We start from the raw sequence: 26,254 nt of genomic DNA on the forward strand, positions 1-26,254 counted from the left end.
CTGCATAACTATGTAATAGAAACACAAGCCTTATTAATCCAATTACATCTGCTTCAAATGAAAGCAACTGTAAGTTACTTAGCCATGATGCAGTTATATCTAATGAAGTGGTAATTGCCGTAACGGATTTTATCAGTAATATAAAGAAAATTCTACTGTAGCATTTGCATCAACAGCTTCCATTTTTTACATAAAGGAGGGAATGGAACATTTTATCATTTATATGTAAACCTTCCCCAGCAACCCCCTGCAAGGAGCTTTCTCCTTATTAAGTGCTTCAGTCCCTAAAAGCACAGGTACAAAAACTGGGGCAATGTATAAAAAGAATCAATCACAGAATGCGCATGTCAATATTCCCTGTTGGCTTTACCCCAAACTATGCAAATTTGATTAATGAGCCAGAGAAGATAGTTGCGTTATACATGGGAAACGGTGAAACATCTAGTAAGAGATGCAATGTTTTAAACATTACCAAATCATCCCAAGTATGTTTGAATCTTGTGTTTCAAAACATACCCAAAGACCCTTTCAAGACTTGTGAAAGGACACAGCAACATTTCAGTGGCACTGGCCTTTGAATTGCTTTACATTTTAGTTCTGTCCAAAAAGAGTTTGTGACACTTTCAAAAACAGCAGATGTCTCAATCTGGTTATGTACATAGAGCAGATTGGAACACTATTCTTTCATGAAGCACATTATTTACATTAGCAATTCCTACTAACTTGCCAAAATTCACTGTCAGCATAGAAATAAAGAAGTGAACAATTACTTGACTTCAGCACTCTGTGGTAAGAGAGCCTTCTAACAAACATCATCTGGGAAGCAGAGTTCTCACAGACATTATGAATAAAATGGTACCTGTGTAGTGCTCATTGCCTTGAGCAGCGCAAGTTAGCAGCTGGGCCATTGATGAACCAACTGCTTTGGAAGTACTTCCCAGATCCTGAGCACATTTCTCAAGCTGTGAAAAGTTGCAAAGGACAGAATTCTTCACTTAAACTTAACTAAAACACACTTGCCTTTTAAACAGTATTAAGAAAACTCCTCTCCTACCAAAAACAAGCTTTTATCTCAGCAACTGAACACAGAGTTTCTCTGAAGCCTTATTAGCATGTTTTCCCTGCCCCAATTGAAATAAATTTACATATTAGGTCATAAGAACAACAACATTAGAATTACAACATTTAATAATTAGCAATGGAAATCACTACTTTAAACTGTGGTGAGAAGGAAGTTTTTACCAAATAAAATATTTCTAAGAATACCAACTTTTGAGTTCTCATCTTTGTCCTCTATGAAAAAAAATTATCTTTTTGGAAAGACTGAAACATTACTACTACTAAATAATATTTTGTTCAATATAGAAGGAGGCCTTACAGTCCTGTGAGTACTTCTGCTAAAAAACATTCCTCTTGTGTAGTAGGAACATATAATCTTTTTAAGAGAATCAGCGCAAAATCCCAACAGCATGATCCCACCAGCATGATAATTATCCAAAGCCTCACGACTTATTTTGCCTCAAACACTTAATTTTTTTTTAACAGATAAGTTTGTTTATAAATGAAGGACACCCTTCATTAATTACAGTTTCTCCTGGGAGAGGTTTTAGCTGTCCATCCACAGCTGCCATCTTTGCATCTTGCAGTTCATTTTTGAGTGTCTGGACTGTATTCAAAGCAGAATCGATCTCCACTGGGCCACACGCTTCATGAGCCTATTCAGAAATCAGATCAGTAACACTGTTAGCACCTGTAAGACACTATTAGAAATAGTAAATGCTTCAGATACAATCCCTCCAAAATATCTATTGGTCTCATGACTTCAGTAGCCCCTGTGGGCACTCTACACATCATGGCTTCCAAGCTACTGGGCAATACTCTTAGCTTGTGAATAGAATAACACTGGTAAGAGCCACCACAGGAATGAGATGCACTTACCTTGTGTATACACATCTTCACATTAGGTAGTCCAGGTACTGAGAAAGTAACTAATGCAGTTTGGACTTCACCTTTGACAAATAGTGTAACATAATTCAAGTCACATTGAACCCTCTAATCTGGCAGCCCGCAATAACCAATAACTTGGCTGAAAATTTTGCAGATTGCTGAGGTGCAATTTGAGGTGTAATTTTTGCTACAATCCTCGTTTGGGGCTTCAGCATTCACAAGAAGATAAGGCTTTCCGCTAAGACTTTTTTAAAAAAAAACAAAACATCAAGTTTAGAAGTCTGTGTGTCAAACACAGACACCCTCTACCCCTCATATTTAAAGGGAACAGTTCCAGGCTAACTCTGTGCATACCTCCCTGCCATGTTTCTGGTACGTCAATAGTACCACAAGCTTTTCAGTTTTCTTGTCAGTTATTCTTCCCTTGTCCATTACAACACAGAAGCCACATGGGACTCTGAGCAAACCATGCATGAAGGCAACACTGAAGCAAACACTGCCTGAGCATGAACCATTCCCTTTGGGTGGAAGGGGGTGAAGACAGTAGAGCCAAGGAGTGAACCTGTGACCACCATTTGGGCCATCTTGCTTTAGCTAATTAAAACTACTATCCTACCTTCTGAGAGGCAGTTCGTAGCTCAGCTAAGCTGGTTGCAAGGTTCTTCGCGCACTGACTTAGCTGCATTGCTGCTGCTTGATCAGTCACAGTGGGTACTGCAGCTTTAGCAGATGCCACCATTTTACTTCCAGGCTGTCCAAAGAAGAACCAGGAAAACAATTATATGAGTTCATTTTCTTTAAGTAAGACTTAGGATTTAATGTACACGTTGGTTCCCCCATTCACACAACCATGAGCTTTTTACATCTTCTGCAATGACCACTTCATGCACTTGCCTGCTCCTTATCCATGAACCTCCTAGACTGCAACCTTTTTATTCATATGCTACACCCAATTATAATTCCAAATTGCAGTGTCCTCTGCAGCAGAGAACATTTGTTCTTTACTACTACACCAGTCACTTTGTAGGCAACAATGGAAGCCAAGAGGCCTTAAAGTATTTGTACAGACTGCTTAAAATTATTTAAATTTGCAGTTCAACTATTCAGCATCTAGGTGGTACAATCAGGTCCAGATGGTATCAACGGGAAATTTCTTTCAGCACTTCCAAATATTAAATTCTTTCAAAATTCTGTACACTGAAAAAATTAATACAAGCAATGACTCTTCACAGGGTTCGTTTCCTGCTAATGCAGTTAAGCTGCTTTCCTGATTCACACCACCGCTTTGGTACACACATACAGCCAGAGAGGAGGCAGATTATTTTAATGACTACAGAGGGAATCATACAGCAAAATAGTGACAGAACTGTATGTGATGCTTCTACTACATGAAACCATAAAGAACCTGCTAACAGCATCTAATGAAAGAGTTCGCTTCCACTTCATATTGAAGGCATAACTGAAGCTTATTAATGATAGTGTCATTACACAGACAATTAATTTCTTCAGTTTGTTTCTTGTCAAGAGTAAACCCAATAGCATTATCAACACTCTTGATTTTATCTTTTTTCCTTCCCCCCCCCCCCCCCCCCCCCGGATGTTTTGGAAGAAGCAGACTCAAGATTTGTTTTGAACAGAAGCCAAATCAAGATCTATAACATCTGTAGATTAATATCTAAAAATCATCGTAATGTTCCCTTTTATTCGTGAAGAATTCTCAAGATTGTTGCTGCAGCACTGCGACTCTACCTTCACTACAAATGGTTACAACAACATCTCTTATATTCAAGATCCCCGTTTAGAAAGATGCTGAATTGTCACCACCTTGTTCATTAAACTCTTTCCAAGAAAGCAAATGCCACTACAACAAATGTTTTTTTCTCCATATATTTCAGTTTTCCTGTTTCTTATATCCAAAATTTTGACAGCTTTCACTCTCCACAGGTTCAACATGTTTCAGCCACCTGACCTGAGGAGCTAAGTTCTCCTTAGCCATGGCAAAATCCCAGTCTGCAATGAACTTCTTTACATTGTTTGTAACAGTTTACTGCTTATTTGTCACAAACAAAAACATAATTAAGAAGTGCCTTTTCTTCTGATGGAATCTACTACAATGATTGATTTACTTCACCTGAAGGAAGTTTTGGCTGGAATTTATTAGAGCAAGCTGAGCACTGAGGTCTTCTGCCTGAGCTTGACTTCCTCGTACACCCTGCACCAACTGAGGAATGTGGTCTGCAACATTCTATAGTAAACAAAAGGAGAAGTTTTCAGCGTATAAATATGAACCCTCTGACATTAAAACAAGCCCCTTCCCTGTCCCTCTCAAATACAGCTGGTAAAACTCACAGGTATAATACTCTTCTGACTTCAAAGAATTTGTTTAGGAGTCCATGGAACTCAATTAATACATGATTGGATTTCTCAGAGACATTCTGTTTTTACTTAGAAAAGTTTATTTCCGCTACTCATTAGTTGAAAGACCCTACTATACAATCAAGATTCTTGTGAAAAATTAGGTATTTATACAGCATTTTGAATGACTTCCTTTGTATGCATACATGCCAGTAGCGGAGATCAGCAACAGATTTTCAAGAGTGTCTTGTTTTCAGAAAAGCAAAATTAAGTACCTCATGCTGCTTTTCCTTGACATCTAATACTAAGTTTATACTATAACTATAGAATTCTGAAGTGTAGATTGTCAAAACAATATTCTTGGACTGCCCAAATTCAAGCTCATATAACTCTTTCACTTCACATTAATCTTACCTCAGCAGTGCAATACTGTTTTTAATCCCCAAAGTACAAAAATAGGTATTGATCTTCTCTACTATCTAATAAATCATCAAGATCAAATGAGAATAGACTGTAATGTATGCAGCAAATCAGCTTTTTATTATTATTATTCACAATAAAACAGCAGCTGTCTACAACACAATCCTGATATGTACTGCATTATTTATTTCCCAAATTTCTTCAGAATACCACCATAACAAGAAATAATTGCTGCATATTAACGTGGTTTTTAAAAGATGCTTTCTTTCATGGTTTGGTTCTCATTCCCTGCATAACTGTTCTCTCTGCAAGAATACACTTTTGCCTTCTATTATCCTTTTAATTATTTTTTTTAATGTAATTTCTTTTAGAATTGTGAAGAAACATCTGTCTAACATTCGTTAGAAATTAAGCTGTCAAAGGTAGCTCAAGAACAAAGCAGAACAGCTTCTCACCACCAGGACTCTTAATTCTAGCTTGGAGCTATAAAAACATACTTGACTTTAGGCATACCTTGAAATCTGTGGTCTTAGCAGCTTAAATTGCAAGCTAAGAATCATGTAAACCGAAGTTATGGTCTACACCTTAGTTCTGAGTGACATTTAAGGCCCCAGCTGCTTGTAGACTGAACAACAGAATAGGATGATCAGTGTTGTTAATTATATAACCAATATATTAAATAAAGATTTCACTGCATTATCCTATAAGTGACTATTGCTACTCCATCCTTCGTTTTGGAAAATTCCAAAGCTACTTTTATTCCACAGCAGACTTCGGTACCATTTCACTGCTTTCATCATTCAACAGCCTGTTTTTATGACCATGGAGGTACTCAGTTGCCAAAGAGCATAACCATGCACAGAACTGATGGCCAAGACTTCTTGCCAGTGTACAAATTTGAGCAACCAGACTCATATACACAGTGCTTTCAGCATAGCTCTGCATACACACTACTGCTGACTGTTTTAGAACAAAAATTCCACTTAAAACACTTGCTTAAGGTGACCTGTTTATTACTCGGATACATGCTGAGTTATATAAACCTGCAATTCTTTCTAGTAAGATGTTTTCAGGGGTACTGTAGTAAGCAATTCTTTGCACCTACAGTAGCTCAGCTTTCTAAGGCTCTCCATATATTAGAACATATAAACCAGGGGAAAAAACAACGAATGATGGTTCTGCCGAACCCATATTGATGAATGTGGAGATACATATATTTCATTTTTCAGTCTCTGTTGAGGTTAAAACAATATGACTAGAGAGGTCTGTCTTCATCTTGCCATAAATCTGGGTTTGAGAGTTATTTGTCAATAGGCAGTGATAGGTTTACCTTACAGCTCTGCACAAGTTGCTGGTGGGCTGCAGTGTTCTTATTTGAAACAGCTGCATTCTGAGAAGCTGCAATAGTCTGAGTAGCAGCAGCTGCAGCTTGTTTAGCTGCAATCTTAGGAGAAAAAGAAATAGATAAAAACACTTAATGATTATAGTAATTCAGAGGATGAAATACACACTCTAACTAACTTTGAAGCTAACAACTTTGATAGATTAAGACACTATCCCTTGATTAATTTGATTTGCCTTAAAGGAAATAGGCCTCAAGATGAAGATGAGCTGAACACTGTTATACAGATGTTTACCTGATTTGTTATTTGATTTGAAGGTCGATTCTGACCCAAACCATTCAGCTTGTATGATCCATCTTGCCAAAAAAGCAAATGGTGAAAACAAGCTCCTGCCTTGGGTGAAAGGGTGGTTGTCAGCTCCTACCATTTGTATCTTAGTCTGCAATATTACCAAAAGATCTCACTTATAGAAATGCTCTAATCAGTTAGATGCTTAGAAAGAAACCCACAGAAAGCAAGCAAAGTAGATAGAATATTGCTACATTAACATCTCTGACAAAAGACTGAAGGGAGCCCATGCTTTCTTCTACTGAGATGGCTCTTCGGCAGAAGTGAAGACACTAAACTGATGCAGAGGTACAAATTATTCTGGTATTAATGAGTCTAGATGCACTGAGAAGGTCTTCAAATACTTAGGACTTTTATTATTTATTTTATTACTCTCCCTCTCACAAAATTAAAAATTCAACAAGTTATCCAAGACATTCCAAAATGTTGTGCAATGCTCTTCTTTAACTGGCCCACTAAACACAACCAAGCATAAAGTTCATCCTCATCATTACACACTTCATTCCTTTAAGGCATTATGTATTATCAGAGCAATATAAAAAAATGATTTTTCTATAAAGTTTTCCTGCATTCAGTTAGAAAACTGAGGCATGATTCATTTCCTAAAATACACCTAATTTTTGTTCTATACAGGTAGAGGAGCTTAAATGAACTTCTGGAATATGGTTATTGACTAAGGTCTTCTTGTTTGTCTAATCTAATTGTACCTGAAACATTTTCAGATTACCAAAAATAACATTTGGAAACCAGAGATTAGTGATGGGTGTTTTTTTTTTTTTTTATTGTTTCTACATTCTACCTGAAAACAGGAAGATCAAGCCCTGCCTGCATGACAAACTTCAGATAAATTTCACCTTTACTGCACAGTGAACCTTTAGTTCAATGCCTTCTGAATCAAATGCTTACACCAGTTGACTACATCAGTGATAGAAGTTATTTAAATTTCCTGTATCTGACAACTATGGTATTCTACGCTACCATCATAAATTTCAAGCCCTGTACTCTGGAACTGATCTTACAGCACTTAGAACTTCTCCTGAAGCATGCATTTCTAATTGTTCCAGCTAGAGATTTATCAAAATATAGTAAACTGAAAATTAAACAGTATCTGGTTCCAACCTCTAATCTGTTGACGATTTTCTTCTTGATGGCATTCTGTGCAGCAGCATTTGTGGCAACACGCAATCCCTCTGCTGCTTCTCGCAGACGCTGTTGTTGATCCTCATTTTCAGGATTGGCTGCAGCTCCCTGCACAAAATTTCAGAGCAAAAACCATCAGCCTCAGAAGCTGTTCCTGGAGAGAATGTAGATGAATATTAAACCTTTAGTTACAGACAGTATACTACATCAGCCTGTATTTTCTATATATTACCTTAGCCAAAGTTAGAAGAACATTTGACTACTAGAAAAATATTAAACCATTAAAAGCATATGCAGAAAACTTAATGCTAGTGCAAGATCGTTTCTGTTCTTACTGATTGTTAAGTGCTTTCAGGATAGATTTATTTATTTATTTGTATACAATTTTTTGCTTTACATACTAGTTCAGCTGGAGAAGAAATTGTTTTGTTAAATGCTTCTGTTGTGATCTGTGGAAATATACTTTGATTATATGAATGTTGGTTTTGAAAAAAAACACACATTTCAAAATTCCTAATTTAATATGCATTTCAGTAACTGTAGTCCAAACCCTGAGATTTAACACAGTGCGTTTTCTCCATTTGAAGTCTGAGAAGGCTGAGAAAGTACTGGAAAGTCAAGGATATGCTTGTAGCCAGGGACATGGCTCTCTTTTAGAGGCCTAGGACAATTGCTCGCCCTGATCTATAAAAGTCTTTTTGAGTATATGATCTGGGACTCAACTCAAAGAATCTAGGCCTAACTTAGTGGATTTAAATAGTTTTCCAGCACAGAAAGGAAAGAGAAGTTCAGATATTTGCCTTTTGTGAGAACAAACATGGAGCAGGAAGGTGGGGAGGTGTACATGGTATACAATACACCAAACATTCCCCAACCGTAGGAAACTGTTCGCAAAAGAAACAGAGGCAGAGCAGACTAACCCATTACATTCAAAACACTTACAGGATAAGAAAAAATGTCTACTGTCAGCCAAACCTAATCTATAATATACCACATACTATTTCTACTTCATGTATAACTACACAGTTTTAAGCCGACAGTTACTTCAGTTACCCAGTACCTTTGCAGCTTCAACCATGCGGGCTGTAGAATCTGCCAGGAGCTTTGCAGCAGCTAGGAGCTTCTTTGAGTTGTCCATATCAATTTCTGCTTCAGCATCCGACCTCATAGCATTGACAAGATCTGAGGTAGCTTGAGCCAGTACCCTGGCCTGTCGTACCATTTCACCTATGATATACAATTATGTTTTTACTGTCCCCATCTTTACATTTCAGCTTTGATTTAAAAAGTCAACAAGATAAAAATAGAGTCACATTTGCTGAAGTACTCATTTTATTTGACAAGGATATATAAGTAGTTCATAGCACAGTAGCTTCACAAAGTCTTGGATGACAATAATAAATGGAAAATAAATGTCATACAAGATTATCTTTTACTAAATCCTTCTGTACAGAAGCCAAATGATTTATAATTGACAGTTGAACATAAGACTTAATATACTTTATTGTATATACATATATACACACACACACATACACACTAATTAAACCCCTTTGAGTAGCAGAGTATTAGCTTTTTTTTTTTTTTGGCAGCTTTCAACTGGAAGGTTTAGAAGGGTTTAGCAAACAATGCTCCTGTATGTCTTGTAAAAATCTTGATCATTCATTTCTCAGAGAAGCTGCTTTTAGGGCCAAAATACCCCCAAGAATTCATATTACTTTCCCACACAAGTTCCTCTAGAAGATCACCGCACAGCTGAAATGACAGTTCCTTGAAAAAATAAATATCTGAAAGAATCTGAACCTACAAGAAAAGATTAGTTGGTTCATATTGGCTGTACTGTGAATACAGCTGTGACAGTGATATATTTAATTTCCTGTCCTTGTGTTCAGGTAACACAAAAGAGGGAGGAGATCAAAACCATATAATCCCCAAGAGGTACCACAACCACGTTTTAAAATTGGTGCCATTTTAAAAGTTTATATGAATTGTCTTGTTATCAAATAGACATTGCCTCTTCACGCCGTTGATAATTCATCCCATTTTTAACCATTGAAATATCACTACTCTATTTAATTTCCTGTGGGGTTTTGGTTTATTTTGTTTCTGAAAGTTCACATTGGGTCATTTCACAATATTAGGTATCTCAAGTCTGCCTGGTTCTAGAATTTGCACATTTTAGAAATGTCACAAGCAGCAAAATAATTTTTAAAACCTACAACAAAATCTAAGCACAAAGAAATCCATCATTGGCAAGTGTTCACTTAGGTACCTGTCCTCCTATTCAGAGATGAGGACTTACTGCACAATTTTGTGAAGTGAAGCAGTAAAAGAAAAAACACTGAATACTACAGTGATCCTTTAGCATGGTATTCATTGTTTTCATAGAATATTCATTCTATCTAGCATGCAGCTATGTATATTTCACTGATTGAACATTATGGGTTGAATGACCATGAGCGTGCGCTAGCAGAGTACCCTACAGAGCTTTTAAACTTTATTCATTCGAAATGTGCAAATTTCCAAATCATGAAAAGCTATTATCCATTAGAGAGACTTACCAGCATCCCCCATTGAACTGAAAATACTCTCCGTGACACACATGATGGTATCTGTGGCCTGATCATAGCGACCAATAGGTTCTCCCCTGCTTGCAAACTGGCGGACATGCTGCAAGAGGTCATTCAGGGCTTGGCTGACAATGCTGGCAGCTGCACCAACCTGCTTCAGTAACTCAGTATCATCTGTGGCAGCCTGGCAGGCCCTCACGCAGTTCTCCACTGAACGGTCCACCAGTTTCCCTGCCTCAATCAGCTGTTCCTGGCACACCGGGGAGCTGATGGTGGGACTCACAACCTGCATGGAGAAGACAGACAAAACATTCAGAAAATGGCTTATTTGCAAATTTTCCAATTACCAGTAAGCAAAACATCTGCTGTATTAGAGGTTTTAATCCTTAACATATCTGTTTTCCCTAGACAGAAAGCCCTGTAGTGAGTATTCAGATAGGTAGCTTCACACATTTAAGTTAGGAATCTGGGCTGTGGATGTCATTAATCTTCACTTAGATGCAAGAACACAAGCCACCACCTTGTTTCATGCTTCTTCAGCAGCTGCTGACCTGAGCAATCACTTAACAGTGGTTCTGTAAGACAGGCATTCACCAAACTCCTCAAAAAAACCTAAGTACACTTAGCACACTTGTGTACTCTAGAGTTCCAAGTAAAATTAAATCTTAATTGGAATTGGTATTTTGTATAGCCTTCTCATACCAGCCTTCTGTTTGTTTAAATAAGTTACTCATCAAAAGCCACACAACACTATTTCTGAAGCTACAAGTAATAAACTCAGTAATCTACAGATTAGAAACAACCCTTCCCCATTTTGACCAGGCCTATCCAGACAGTTTTTAGCAATGGGAAAACTGTGCATATCTTATAAGGAAAAAAAGGATGCCACTGGTCATCTAATTCTGTACTGAAGAAATTCACAGGCAGTAAGAACATCAAGTCGAGATAATGAAAATTCATACATATTCATTACAAAAAGCCCTTACAGCCAAAGATATAAGGTGAAAATATTGAAAATGTAATAGCTAAAATTGGCTATTAGTTTTATTTTAAGCCTCCTGGATGTTTCCGAATAGTTGAATACACATTCTCCAATCACAAGTAACCTTATGAAAACTGAATCTGCAGACTGAAAGCAGTTGCCAAAGTCAGTAGTGTGAATTGCTTTCATTAAATCAAAAAAGGCTACAAACAACGTAATGTTCCAAGTGTAGACTTGAGACTTTGCAATCTGATCAACTCTTTTGTACTTTTCTTATACTGAGAAACAATACTTGGCCAAAAGCAATGGACCCTATTAAAACAATTGGGCTACTATGAAACAATGCAAATATATTTAATATCAATGATTACTACGTTGATTTTAACTTCAGCATGAATACTAACTTTTAATTATTTGAATTTTAGATTAGGTGAATTCAGTGTAATTCTAGTCTTCATCAGAAAACTTGCACAGTTCCCCAGGCATGCTGTATTTCTAGGGTTTTTTTTTCTTAAAGTTACTATTTTGATCATTATCATCAGATGATCGATATTTTCTACAGAATCTCCCCTGGGGATTACAGCAGTACCTCACATCCTCTGGGCCGATATTCGATTGCCACTCTTCCGGGTGAGAATTTATTAATCATCAAGTTTGATATTGCACAAGCCTCCAACTACGATATTATGACAGTATATTGCCTGAACTACTGGAAACACACAGAAGCAATCTCATGAACACTGCTAGCCTCACCTTGGCACAAGCCACGAGCTGGGAAGTAGAGAGTGCACATTGTGTAGCAGCAGCAATGACCCTGTTCTGCAGGACTGTATCCTCAGCGACCTGTGCTACGTTCTTGGCCTTCAGCACTAACATGGCAGCAGCATTTGCAACAGCTTTGGCCAGACTCATTAGAACATCCTGATAAAATAAACAGAAAAAAATCAGTATTATAAGCTAATAGTATATACTTTGTTTATACAAGATCAAGTCTTCTCAAGGTAATTATATATATATATTATATATATATAAAACCCATGCATCAAAACATTTAAAAAAGTAAGCAAGGCAGCAAACATAGATACTACTGAGAAAACTTGACAATTTTCTACTCTCAGTAAAAATAATCTGATATGTGCTATGGAGCGTTGGAGAAACCAGGTAAGGAAGAGGGATGGTTTATCATGCCTTCACGTCTTAAAAATACAATGAAAACCTGGTGTTTTCAGTTTCTGAAATTCAAATTTTCTGCCACAAAATTAAAAGTTACACATAAGTATACGGAATGTAGCATTTTAAGTGGTAAAACAGGAAGCTTTTTTTGTACTATTTAATTGCAGGAATTAATTCATGAGTGTTTTAACTTTTCACTTCCAAGGAATGTTTAGGTTCTTTCCTTTACCAAGGAAGAAAGCAGAGGGCTGCAATACATATATTAAACTAGGAATACAAACAGTAACTGATGAAACTTGCAGACAGGTTTACTAGTGAATAAAGTGTTAAAATGGCCTTTATTCCTACGAGTAGACATTTTTCATGACATGTCCTCCAGATTTCTACCTTCTGCTGTAGATTACTTCCCCTTGTTTCTGAGGGGAACCTTATCTTGGCACTGAGTGAAAAAGATGCATTTATAACAGAGCATTTAAGGACAACAGTTTTAAACTGCTAATAGGTTATTATGTGATTAAGCCAAACAGGCATTATGCTTTGACATCTGATAATACTAATCACCTTAAAGAATTTACTTTTGTAATACGAAAATTTTCTCCTCATCAGTTTGCCAGAAAGTTTTGTACACATGCATACATATACACACAGTAAACATATACATTTAATGAGAAGAAATACTCATTGTTTATTAATCTTCATAAATACATAAATTCAATAGGTTTAGTAGTTTGCAAAAACAGGGAAACACAAGGAAGGGCAAGAACTGAAGTTGCCTGCATGCAAGTGCAAATTTTAATCCCATAAAATCCCTGTGTCTTACAGGGCAAGCAAGGATCTGACTAGTACGTATATACTATGAGCCATGCATTCTCAACACAGGGGGAGTATAGCACAAACAGCTTTCCATGGAGCAAGAAACCATCTGTATGATGTATAGAATGAAGGAGTTTCTACAAAAACGGCATTCTATGATCATATAATTAAAATAGTTTCACAATGGATTAACCTCAATTACCATTGAGCAATCTCAAATCTAACATTTCCAAATCACACTTGGCAAAGCCTGGTTTGATGCAATGGCCTCCTCATTATTAATCTACACAGCTCTGGCAAAGACAAGCAACCCCCTCATTACCTGGAACCTTTCATCTGTTTCATTCTCTCCAATCTGTCTCAGTAGCTCCCCACTTGCTTGCCCAATGCTTCCAGCTGCAGTCAAAACTGTCTGTCGAGGCTGGAAAAATAATTGTGGAAAATAAATTCAAAGACAACATGCTTTATTTAAACATCGGATTTCTTCAAGAAGCCTCTGCATTAGCATGCAGTCAAAATGATTAAAAAATTAAACCAAAAATACTTTGGAAAAATCTTTTCTATATACACAGCTGGATTATTTTGCAAGTTTCATCTGTAGTGCTCCCTGAGAATGTGTGAAGAACTTTGAAGAATCTGAATAGACATTATTGCAGTAACTCCAAGGAAAATTAACGATGGACAGCCAATAGGCCAACTGATCTGAAACAGCAGCAGATTTCAGTCGTCTTCTTCAAAACAAATATCTCCTTTATGCTGAGTCTGTTTCGTCTGTGGCAGTAATTTGTGAGTGAACTTCCTTGTCCTTCTCTCGACCCATGAACATTTTCCCCCCATCATATTTTCTCAGAATGTCCTTTTGAGGAGAGGGAGTAAGACAGCAGCATGGTGGTGCTTAGCTGCCCATCAGTGTTAAATCACCACACTCACCTCCCCTGAGGTAGGTTGCACAGCCTTCAGCAAGTCTGAGACAGCACTGGCTAATGTTCGAGCAGCTTTCAGGAGGTCCTCTCCACTTCCGACTTCATCATCCATGAGAGCAGCAAGCAGTTTTACACCTTTAGACATCTCAGTGAGGTTGGAGGAGATGGTTGTAATTGCACATCCCACAGCAGTATAGTCTGTGTCAACTGGGTCACCTGCAGAACAAATGTTTTTTCTGAGCAGAATGCTTCAGTGGTTAAAAGGGAAAATGAGGTAGCCACCACAGGCTACACTCTGGTGAGAGATAACAGATACATTTAAGGATGGCCAAGAAATGTCTACTAAGTAATTTCAGTGTCATTTAAAAATTAAGGTCAGCTATCACTTTTCCATTCTCCACATTTCTCTTCTAATAGAATTTCTCTTCATCCAATGCAATTTGCTGACAAGTCCACAGTTTGAGCTATTTTCCCAGTTTCAACCTTGAAAGAACCCAAGGTCACATGGTATTAACCCCTTTAGGTCACTCACAGCTCCTTCAACCTGTAATTTGCCAAAGCAAAACCACTGTCAATAAACATCTGTAACCTCTAACAACTGTCAAACAATTAATGCTTTTCAGGGTAACCTTGCAGAGACTGCTTTGTTGAATAAGCAAGCTATACTTTTCATCAACAGTAGTAACTTTAATGTTAGAGATGATAAATTGAATATAAGAAAATTGTGTTGAGAGGGACATAAAGCTTCTTTTGCATGCCAATGCACTCAACTATTGGACTATTTTGAAGAAAATTTCTCCCCAGCCCCCTCATAATCTGTCCCTATGATACCTGAATTAGACTGATAAATAATTAGGAAACTGCAAGAAAGTCCTTCCTTTTGAAATTTACCTGCCGTAAGGTTAACAACAGATGCAGTTCCTGCAGTGATAGCATCAACCTGAGAGTGTATTTCATGTTTTGATTCATCAACCTTGTTCTGAACCCATACTCTTGATGCCTAAAGAGCAACAACAAAAACAAGAATGAAGGACTGCAGCAAGGTTCTGTAAGACGAAATCCTGTATTAATCTCTCGTTCCTTCATCAATCTTTTAAAATGAAACAGAGGACAACTACTAAGCCTTTAAAGAGAAAAAAATAAAGCAAACATTCTCTTTTGCTGAGTCTCTCACTACAGAATTGCTGTTAGTCCAACAGCTGCCCTTTTAAGGTGAATACCATAACCAGTGCATCATCAAGGATGATGATTCTTGACTGACAGTCCCGCATGAACAGTAGTTTATTGATCTGTCCTTCTACCTCAGCCTGGATCAGATGCGACAGAATCATATTTTGTTCTTTTTTCATTTGTTCATATTTTTCAGGTGTCTGGGAGACAGTCACTCTCATCACAAATATTGCTTACAGTTTGCTTTTACTTGTACATACGCACATGAAATAAATAGAATTATGGACACAGTTATGCAAGGAAGTTTGCTGTAACTAATCTCAGAAGATTGATGAAAGTGAGATGGAGCAGCGTATATGAATTCCTTACAGCAAGCACAAACATTGTTTTTTTAATCTAATTTAGGAAGCTTTACGGATACCACTTCACCTCCAGGGACAATTATTAAACTGATCTGCAAACACCCCAAAATATTAAGATTCATTTCTATGGGGACTAGAAAAACTCACCATGTCCTGCCCTAGAGGTGGAAGGTTATCAACTTCACTGAGGTCGGCTTGCGCTTGTTGAACAGCATGCATGCTCGTGTTAATAGTTCCCATCAAGGCCTGCTGAGCTGAGGTCTGAAAGTCAGAACAAGGAAACGGCTGTGTGTTGTGTTCCAGATGGCAATTCCAGCAGGTGTTGTTACTTAGGCATTAAAAGATGGTGAGTGACAACAATTACACCCGGCCATTTCAGACAGCTAGCATTTCCCTCGTGCAGTCAGGAAAGCAGCTTAAGCTCACTGAAACTCCTCTCTCATAGTCTTGATTCTGCCCAAGCCACTTTACACTCCTCTATACTTACACACGTGTAAGATGTTGAACATTCACAGATCAAACAGTGCCCAACAGACACTCACAAATCACCGAGCTGTCTTACTGACTTGCAACCTGCATACTGAACTGTACAGGACTGACTTCCTGGAACAGCCTACAAATGTTACAAAGAAAAATTCTAAAACTAAATTACCATCAATATGCATAAGCTAATGAAAAATTGAAGAGTTTTAAGTGAGACAGGAGAGCCATCTCCATAGAGCGCCCATGGCAAGGTCTTGGCAGGGAAAGCTACAGGGGTGGCCTCTGAGTTCAAGGCCAGGGGCTGCCCTGTGCTGAGTGCAGCTGGTTCCAGCTGACTCCACAATGGACCTACTACAGGACACAGCTGAGCCCAGCAAACAAGCTGGAGGTGCTTCTGGGAGTGCACAGTTTAGAAAGAGCACGTGGACTCCTCACCACATGGCAGTGAAGGCTAGGAGGGAGAAGTGCAACAACCCTGCAAACACCAGTGCCAGAAGAAGGATGGGAAGGTGCTGGAGCAGAGGTTCCTCTGCAGCCTGCGGGAGAGACCATGCCAGAGCAGATATCCGACAATGCAGCAAGTGGACATTCCCTGAAGGAAACTACAGCCTGTGGAGAGCCCACAATGGAGCAGGGTCTCCCTCCAGGAACTGCAGGCCCATGGAGGTCCCACGCTGGAGCACCTAGCTTTAGCTGATCCCACCTTTAGCTGGAGCTGAAGGACTGCAGCCCATGGGGGAAAACCCATGCTGTATCAGGGGAAAAGTGTGAGAAAGAAGCAGCAGCAGAGAGGAATTACTATGGAGTGACCACTTGTGGGTGGGAGGAGGAGGTAGAGTAGTCAGGAATGAAGAAATGAAGTTGAGTTTGTGGGGAAAAAAAGGAGGTATCAGTGTGGTAAAGGTGTTTTAGTTTTTGGTCTTCGTTTCTTACCATCCAACTCTATTTTAACCAGTATTAAATTAATTTTCACCAAGTAAAGTCCATTTTGCTCATGATGGTAAATTGTTATCTCCATGCTTTTATCTCAACCCACATTGAAATAAAAAGCTTTGTCTTATTTTCTCCTCCTGTCTGGTTGAGGAGGGGTAATCAAAGAATCTGGCAGCCACTAAAGTCAACCCACTAGACATACCACACTTCTAGTGATATTTCATGAGCTTAAGCACTGAGTATACTCTCTATAGCCTATTTAGGCCTTTTGGTAGTGTTAAATTTAAATGAGAAAACTCAGCACCAGGTTTAAGCCGTCTAGAAACATCTAAATTGTAGACTAGTGACAAGCTAAAAATGAGCTTTTTCCCTAAAATTGCTTACTTTTGCCAATCTTCAACATGCTTTTTTTCCCCTAACCCTTGAATACTGGTTTAACTACTTAGAAGCAAAGGAAAGGGTGGAAGAGCTGTTGTTAAGACAAATGAGCAAGTCATTGAAAATGTGATAACCTAAGTATTTCAGCTCAAAAAGTGTTCAGTAAGACAGCCAGGACACCACACTCTACACTTAGCAACATGGAAAACATCCTGTTTCTGACAACTTGCAGCACCAATAAGTTTCAAATGCTATTACAAAACAAGGAGGTTCCTCACAAGCGGGGGCATATGTCCTCTGTGCATCTGACCAATGGTGACCTGTTGCTGGGGAGAAGGCATGATGCCGATGTTGAAAGTTTCTGGGCCACTGGACCCTGAACGCATAACAGCTGGTAGTGCCACAGAGCCATGCTCTACCTTCCCTGTTCGGTTGAACTGCTGCTGCAAGATGGTGGACCTAAAAAAAAATATATTTTTTATATGTATATATAATAAAATAGAAAAATGCAATACAAAACTAGTCATCTCCTGCAAGTCCTGCCAGATGTTCTTCCTTTAGGATTTTAAACTGCATTTCATAATATTTGGAGAAGCTGGAGAAGTTTTAACAGTCTTTTCTACCAAGCATTTTCTAACATTCTAGAGAAAATGTACGTGCCACTTTTGACAGATCAAATATTAATAGCACTAACAAGCAGGCAGCAAGGAAAGAAGGTACAGTTTTGGTATATGTGGTACAATAGATTTACCCCTCTAACATGCCTTACAGACCGAACAGGGTTTATGACATAACAGGCTGCTTTGTTTCAGCTGTGATATAGGCTGATGAATAGAAAATAGAAGCATCAACCCTCTGAAGATATTTTTTGCAAGCAAGCCCGATGTTTGGGATAAAAACTAAATTTTTTTTCTCTCCTCTTTATACACATATACACACAAAATGCTTGCTAATAATCTGGAAGCCTGTAATATTACAGACTGGGAGGTAGGATGCTTTCAAGAATAATGAAGTCATTGTCATCCATAGTCACTATCTCCTTTGCCAGATGTAACACTCTTATTTAAATAGGATTCCAGCTTTAACAGCTAGAGGTATTGACAGGACTTCTAGCTTTAGCAGCAGCAATCTGCTGGAGAAAAAAGTAGTTTTAATTATGGAGAATCTTGTAATCATTTATTACAATCTTTGGGCTTCGCTGCACAGCACTTAACTAATACAGTATATTCTGGAAGTAACTTGGAAAGGGCAATGTTGAAAGCAAACATCTGAACATGCGTGTCTCATCAATAGTTGAAATTTCACATGAGGCCAAATGAAGTATCTAACCCGTTCATATCCACTGAACCACATGTTGAACAATAAATCAGACTTTTACATATATAATGCAGACGCTGTCATCCTTAAAGTACAAACACGAGACTTGAGGGGCTCATTACAGCTTAAAATATCAAACCTGCTTCTATTTCTTCACAGCAAGGAAAGACTGAATATTTGTTTCCAAGAGTATGTCCATCTCTGCAGTTGTACTTTTTGCTATGTTCAATTACTTTCCCATCAGAACCATCGCCTGACCTACTAGAGCCAAAACCTTACCTTGAACCACACCACACATCTGACTGGTTTGTCTAAAGTGGTTTGGTGTAATAAGCCAGTTCTGTTAATGACACAGTGTACAATTAAACTGCCAGGAGTCAAATTCTGCAGGAAACCATGGACCTAGAAAGACAAGTAACTAAGATCTTGCAAATCCTAGGTGTTTGTATGAAGATCAAAAAACTAATACAATATTTTCAGCTTTTTTTTTTTTTTTTTTTCATCTTATTGACTTACAGCCTGAACTCCATTGTTAAAGAGTCAAGTTACCACAAATTGGTACCACTGCTGGTTGCCCTAACCAGCACTCTTAAGACAGAAAAGCCTGCTCTGCAATCCTAGGATGAAGCTGGAAGTCTACAGAACTGTCTCTTGAGATAGTGCTTCCTTCTGTTAAACTACCCTGTAGAAAATCATTTTTAAAAAGTAATAACTATACTTTTTATAGTTATTACTATATTTAATAATAACCATACTTTGAGGGATGAAGAAACTGCCATAGCTAAAAGGTAACTTAAATAAAAAGCATTTCCACTCACTTCTTTGGTGAAACAGATTCTTCCAACATTGTTGATTCCTCATCGCCTTCAAGACCAAATCTATCTTTACTTTGTTTCTAGAGAAAAAACAAACAAAGTTGAATATCTGGCTTTTTGCTTTCTCTCCAGCATTTTCTTGCCATTTATCAGAAATCTAGTCAAAAAAGTCTTGTCCAGTACTCAACACCATGGCTACTTTTTTTTTCTTTTTTTTTTTTGGGGGGGGGGGGGGGGGGGGGGGCGGGGGGGGGATGTTTTTGGCAGAGTGTAACAATATAGTCTCAGCTGTGGAAGAGGAGCTGTTGCTCTTCAGCATCTAACAGACCAAGTTCTATGCCTTGGAAAATTCAGTGCATAAAAGAAGAAAGCCTATCACAACTGGCAATGAAAGCAAACTTGAGGCTTTTTTTGAACAAACGGGTATAAATAAAGTGCTGAGATTAACGTCTTTACCTCTCAGGAGAAACTGTCTCCTCACTGGAGACAGTGATATGCAACAACAGCAAACTACAGCACAGACAGGACACATGCCAACCACTAAAACCCCCTACTCTTCTGACTCAGGAACAGCAGACTAACTCAGCCAACTAGAACTCAGCTACAAGCCATCTTTAGCATCCTAAAATGTCACTATAAGGTGCTACCTACCTTTAGGAAACACATATCCATAAGAAAGAGAGTATGTTTAACATGGTACCAAGCCCTTTTACCATATATTTCATATATCTGGACAGTCTGTGCATCTGCCTTTGAGACTTTTTTTTTTTTTATAATAACATAAAGGAGGCAAATGTACACAAGGGAACTACAATGAGAAAAAAACAGGAAACTACAAGCAGTTATAAAAGCAGAGCCTTGTAAAAGCAGTCCATTGCCTCCAGTGACCAAGTGCAGTTTGCTTTCCACCTTGTTACGTGACTTGAATACTCAGCAGACAACAAGAGGGAAACACCCACTATGATCTTAGGTACATTTAACAGGAACTTTTCATGCATGTCCATACATACACGTACCCCAGCTTTCTCTGCACAAGTCCTTACCGTAATAATTTGAGTTTAAGCATGACCCACTTATTTCTAGTTAAGATTGTGTCTTACTTCCAGATTAGTGTGAAGTAAAAAGTAAATAAAAAAACAAGTAAAAGCTACTCAGGTTCAGGATTCCCTGTCAACTGTTTAACAACTTATTACTAAAACTGCAGGACTGCAGGACAAGAGTTTGTGTGGTTTTTTTTCATTTTTTTTTTGGTGCATGGGTGTGCGCTTTTTTAATTTAATACTTTAATAATACTTCAGCAGGGGAAAAAATGTATCCCTAATCCACACCAGAGCAAATGAGTTGAAATAGTCCAAAACACATCAAAAATAACATTAAGCAACTGAGAGGGATGACCCATACTTTTGAGTCATGCATCAATGAGCAAAGTTGAGCTCAACAACCGGAAACTGTGTGCTTTTCACATGCATCATGAAGCATCATGGGTGTTTATTACTTAACCTGTTCGTATTTCATCCATTTTACAATCTGCTGACACAACCAGCTTAAAAGAAGAAATCGAACGGAAAGGGGTGGAAATACGCACATCTATACTATCAAGGTGGAAAAGCTGCTTTTGTTTTGAATTAGAAAGCAAAGCTAATTGTGAAGCTTGAGAGCTAGAATCAAGTTTTAAACCATCTATAGAAGGCTGTCATTTCTTTAACACATTAAGTGAGATCAACAGCCTCAGAGAAAAAGGCAAGTACTTTGATGAATTCTGGCAATCCTCTTCAACCTCTGATTTCACAACAGTTGATGTTACACCCCACACTGTTTGCATGAACAAAGGCCAAAAATTCTCCTGAGCTGCTTAGCTTTCTGTCTTTCTTTAATAGTAAAGATCTGTTAGAGCAAATTATTGAGATTCAAACAAACTGCATCAAGTATAATCTTGTCAAGAAGCAAAAAGTGCTATTTGAAAAACTTGGCTTTTGTACACAACATGCTCAGAATAAAATCTTTCAGCTTCATATTTGTTGGCAAAATAGGTCTTTTTTGCTGTTGTGTTCATTTACTTTTAAATATTTTTTTCTGCAGGTGCTTATCAGCCTCTACTCTCTTAATATTTTGCTAAAAAGCGTTTCTAATAGTCTGGCGCCTTTACAAACACCAGTTTCCTCCCTCTCTCTCTGCAGAAGTGAAATATAAATCTTTGCTTTACTGACCACAGTATTTATTAAGCAATATGCCAAAAATTACTTTTTTCTTTACTTTTGCCAAAATACCACCTTGGCTTTGATGCAGTGTATGCAGCAGACAGAAGACAACTACTACATAGTCTTTAACGTAGTTTTGAAGGCTGCTACCATGTGATCATTTCCTCCCATCTAACTCACCATTTTGATCCATAGCTTAAAGCCCACAGTTGAAAAGACAACTTTTGTCTGTTCTATGGATATACACTCATAACCAGCTGTTCATCTTCCAGATGGACAAGCAAAGCCCAAGCATTCTGTATTGAGCCTAACTACTGTAGTTAACAGCCTTGATATTTTTCAGAAACAATCACTGAGGTTGAACTGAAAGAGCTTACGATACTTAAAAGTAAATAACATCAAGACACTAGATAATACTGACTTTATGAGAGGAAAAAACTGCAGCTTGCACATATTCAAGCTTTTGCACTGCTGTACAGTCATTTTACTGCATTTTTACTAGATGTCATCCCAATATTATACCTTCTTCAGGATGATATCAATATAACCTGCAATTAACTGAGAGATCTGCTCTCCTTCAGTGGTCTGTACTGAGTAATAGCTTTCCTGATATTCACCAAAATCCTGAAAGAAAAAAAAAAAGAAAAATTAACTCTTGGCAAATGAAAGATAAACAAGCAGCGTCAAATGTGGGATTAATTCTCATTTTAAAGTTGTTTGTATAGGCATATTTTTTTATATCCAACAATAATTGAAACTACTCCAAGATTCTAAACCACAGTATATAGGGGGGTAAGGAAGGAGAGAGGAAGGATACTTTTTATGTCTGCTTCACAGAAGAATCACAAACTGAAATACCAGAGGACCAACAAATATTTAGTCTGACTTCATCAAACTTAGTCACCAAATAATGGAGAAAATTCTAAAGAATTGTATTCTAAAGCATAATCAACTATATCAATGGAAATTAAATGCATATTATTAAAGTGAATATCAGCTGCTAGTCACTGCCTCTTACTCTAGCACATTAAACAACCTTTTTTATATCCAGGATACTCTTTTTGCAGTGGATTCCTACGGATCAATTAACAACACACATCATATTCATGAGAGTTCTTTAAATTCATAATTATCAAATGTTTTCATGACAATATAACTTTGCTTATGTTCATATCCTGCGAGTCACAACTTGCATTTTGAATGAAACCCTGTGATTGATTAAGCAGGTTTTAATGGTATTTTTCATAACAGCACCAGTTCCAAGGTACATAAGGGATTTAAACACTGCTTTTGGGAAAATGGTCTGTCTAGAAACATCAGAATACAGACTGACCATAGACACCAAGATAAGCCAATTTAACACTTTAGGACTTCGCAGCTCTACTTAATTCTAGAGAATTCCAGATAGAAGAGGTTGTATTAAAAAAAATGGTGAGACTACAAGTCCATCTTCCTTTCTCCACATCACATGGATTCCTCTTCCTTCTCAAGATGTACAGAAAGATTACCAGAGTAAAGCTTTTAGGTGAGGCAGCCCAGCGTTTCACAGTTGTCAGTGGCCATTCTTGTAACACTTCCTTGGTCTTCTCATCCACACGCATCACTGAGTCTTTGGTGACCCCCAGTAAGCGAGGAACCAGCTTGTTTTTGCCTTTCATTTTTTCCTGTAACGGGGTGTGAAAGTTTGTTTTTCATTAAAGCGCAGCATGCCAGAGGAGAAAGGGGAAAAAAAGTCATGATACACTGAAAAAGGGTAAAAATAGCATGCAGATGAGGACAATTTAAGCCTCAAGGCTCAGTTTTTCTGGTCATATCAAGTCATTTTCAAGCAATGCATTAACATCAAGTTTTTGTCTTTACATGATTTTTACTACGCAGTTCATAAGACGCTCCCTTTTCTCCCTCCCCCAGCAAATAGGAGCATTTTAGGGAAAGAATTGTTGGAAGTAACTTTAAAAAACAAAAACACAAGAAGACAGTCTTTCCAGAGACAAGCCTTTAAAGTAACACCATATTAGAGAAGCAGAACAGGAAATTGGCATCAGAAGGACTGAAAACTTGCCATCAGTTTTTGCACTCAGACTCACCACTTCTCCAAAAAATTTCTGGAGAGGGAAAAAAAGAAAAGAAAGGACTGTTGGGGTTCACTTGGGCTGTAAATTAAGCAAGATCAGCCATAATTTGTCCCGTATTCTGGATTTGAAATTTTAGTTACTTTCAATCCACAAGAGCAGTCTAATCAAGGGGTAAGGAGAGGGTCAGTCTGCATGCTGTGAACTGCTCTGTCATAATTTGTTGGGCATTCCACCTCTTCATTTTTCTAAGGTTGCAGAGCACAAGCCCAAACTACTAATCTGCTACATAAACTATCATAAATAGAAATGAATCCACATCTCCCATTTCCCTCAATTTATGTAGACTGTAACGAATCAGTTCCTAGTTACAGTTGGCCATTTGATAGGCTTCAAAACAGACCAATTTGTCCTTTCAAACCAAGTTTCATGACAAAGTTAATTGTTTCAGTTACTGCTTGCTTTAAGTTATGACCAAAAAAAGCAAGATATTAATGAAAAATATAAAGATAGCCACGTTACTTTTTACCATACATGTTGCCTAGATTGTGTTAACAAATCCCTCCAAATTAATGGTTCTAAACATACATGCTTTTTAGTTTTAACATTTTAGTTACTGAACATGGCACACCATAACTTTAGTATAGTTTCCGAGATGAAACTTAATATATTAGCTGACAAAGTCAAGTTGAAATGTTTATTGCTTATGGTGCTTTATCTTATTCCAACTGTTTGCATTTTAAGGATTTACGCCCACAGCAAATTTTTTTTAAAAAAGTTTTCCAGAATATTTAGCTTTGTATTCCTAAATAACTGGATTAGAAGCTCCATAATTCAGATGTAGTAATGACAACTAATAAGCTTTTTTGTAATTCTTTATTACACTAATTTAATGATTGATACTATTTCAAGATGTCTATGAGCTACATACATTCTGTACAGTTGACACGAGCCTGTAACACTGAAAATAAATGTAGCTTCAGATGAAGTTGAAAACGTTTTTCTCAGTCAGGATGCTAGCTCAACAGCTCCTCTAGAGAGCTGAGACTGCTTTCTTCATTAAAGATGCTAATAAAACATTTTCCCTTAAAAGAAGGAAAAATAAAAGGTAATTATTTCAAAGGCTACTGTATGAATAGTATTAAGCTCTGCATGTTTTTTTCCTTTTATTTTCACCTATCTGCTTCACTAGAATTTCTCAGTGACTAAGTACTTTAGGAAAAGGCAACCTATTGATAAACAAAATTCAGAACTGTAACTGTGGCAAACTAAAAACCTTTGCCAAAATTTAGCCTTCTTTTAATTATGTGGTAACTAAATACTGAGGCACTAGTGCTTCAGTCCAGTTTTCGCAGCAGAACATCAGTATCTTGGTATCAAATTGTTTCAACGCCTTTAGATCACAGCCTTATGGTAAGGATTAAGAGAAATTAATCATGCAACTGATGAAGTTCTAGGTCGGATGCTGGCTTCAGCATGCAATTCATATTATCATTAAACTTTGAACAGAAGCAGCTTCAGAGCTTTTTTGTGAATGTTTTTATGAAGAAAGTACTTCGATGGTAATCAAAATTAAAAAAGAGAAGTGTCAATTTAAAGAAGTCAAATCAAGACTAAACTGTCTTTCTGGAATTCAGCATGAAAAGTATCAAAACTCAGATCACAATTCTCTCTTAGGTAGTCATTTCAACTGTTTTTCCTCCAGATGTTGCTTTCAGAAAAAAAAGCTTAAAAACAACTCTGACCTTTGATTAGTGGAAAACCTGTGGTAATACATAACCAACCATACAATATGGTCAGCAAGATCTGCATTACCTTAACAAGAAAAAAGGACACTCCATAGGTCCGCAGGGAGCGGGCTAACTTCACGTATTTCACTTTGGCTTCTATTTCAGTCATCTCACCACAGTTTTTGTGCTCCTGTAATGAGAGTTCAGTATCACTTAGACAGAAATAATACTCTTTCTGGAAACAAACAAAAATGGGGTGTTAGCTTTTCTCTGTTTAAGAATGTTTAGTTAATAATCATTCCAATTAAGACATTTGAAACAATACTGTGTAGAAATGTTAGTATGACTATATCCCTTAATTCCTCATCAAAAAATATAAACAACATGTGCAAATGAAACATTTTTCTTTGACCATCATCCATCTATTTGTGCCTCAGTCAAGCAGATTTAAACCATTTATGAAACAGTTTTAAATTATTGGTATTGCTGCTATGTGACACCATTATGTTTCACACAGTCAATGTCTACTTACTTGACTTAAATCATTTAAAACTCTCAGCACACACAATTTTTTCCAGGAAAAGAATATTTCTGCTTTGTACCCTAAACCTCCAACTCACTAAAGCCTCATGCTTTGTAATTGACCATTTGTCATCTCTTAAATGGATTTCCTGTAGCTTATTTATTTATTCATTTTGCCAGTTGCACCTTTATCCACATTTTTGCCATAAGCTGAAAAGAATTCTACAGGTGAGAAAGGAGCAATTATTTTTTTCTAGTAG

General features: G+C 37.5%; 1 protein-coding gene across 1 annotated transcript in view; it reads right to left on the minus strand.

Annotated features, from left to right (window-relative positions):
• TLN2 (talin 2) overlaps positions 1–26,254 on the minus strand; it is a 228,549-nt gene that overhangs the window by 117,063 nt on the left and 85,232 nt on the right. Inside the window, exons 11-28 of the mRNA XM_048081274.2 lie at positions 25,558–25,662; positions 23,179–23,334; positions 22,193–22,294; positions 19,476–19,552; positions 17,619–17,799; positions 15,694–15,807; positions 14,906–15,014; positions 14,022–14,230; positions 13,414–13,512; positions 11,859–12,026; positions 10,115–10,409; positions 8,614–8,780; positions 7,533–7,661; positions 6,053–6,166; positions 4,079–4,192; positions 2,564–2,698; positions 1,587–1,715; positions 860–962 (exon numbers count right to left, since the gene is read on the minus strand). Coding sequence (XP_047937231.2) covers positions 860–962; positions 1,587–1,715; positions 2,564–2,698; positions 4,079–4,192; positions 6,053–6,166; positions 7,533–7,661; positions 8,614–8,780; positions 10,115–10,409; positions 11,859–12,026; positions 13,414–13,512; positions 14,022–14,230; positions 14,906–15,014; positions 15,694–15,807; positions 17,619–17,799; positions 19,476–19,552; positions 22,193–22,294; positions 23,179–23,334; positions 25,558–25,662 — 2,506 coding nt within the window. The remainder of the gene's footprint in view (positions 1–859; positions 963–1,586; positions 1,716–2,563; positions 2,699–4,078; positions 4,193–6,052; positions 6,167–7,532; positions 7,662–8,613; positions 8,781–10,114; positions 10,410–11,858; positions 12,027–13,413; positions 13,513–14,021; positions 14,231–14,905; positions 15,015–15,693; positions 15,808–17,618; positions 17,800–19,475; positions 19,553–22,192; positions 22,295–23,178; positions 23,335–25,557; positions 25,663–26,254) is intronic.

The sequence above is a fragment of the Anser cygnoides genome, chromosome 11 (assembly GCF_040182565.1).
Source record: "Anser cygnoides isolate HZ-2024a breed goose chromosome 11, Taihu_goose_T2T_genome, whole genome shotgun sequence".
Classification (NCBI taxonomy): domain Eukaryota; kingdom Metazoa; phylum Chordata; class Aves; order Anseriformes; family Anatidae; genus Anser; species Anser cygnoides.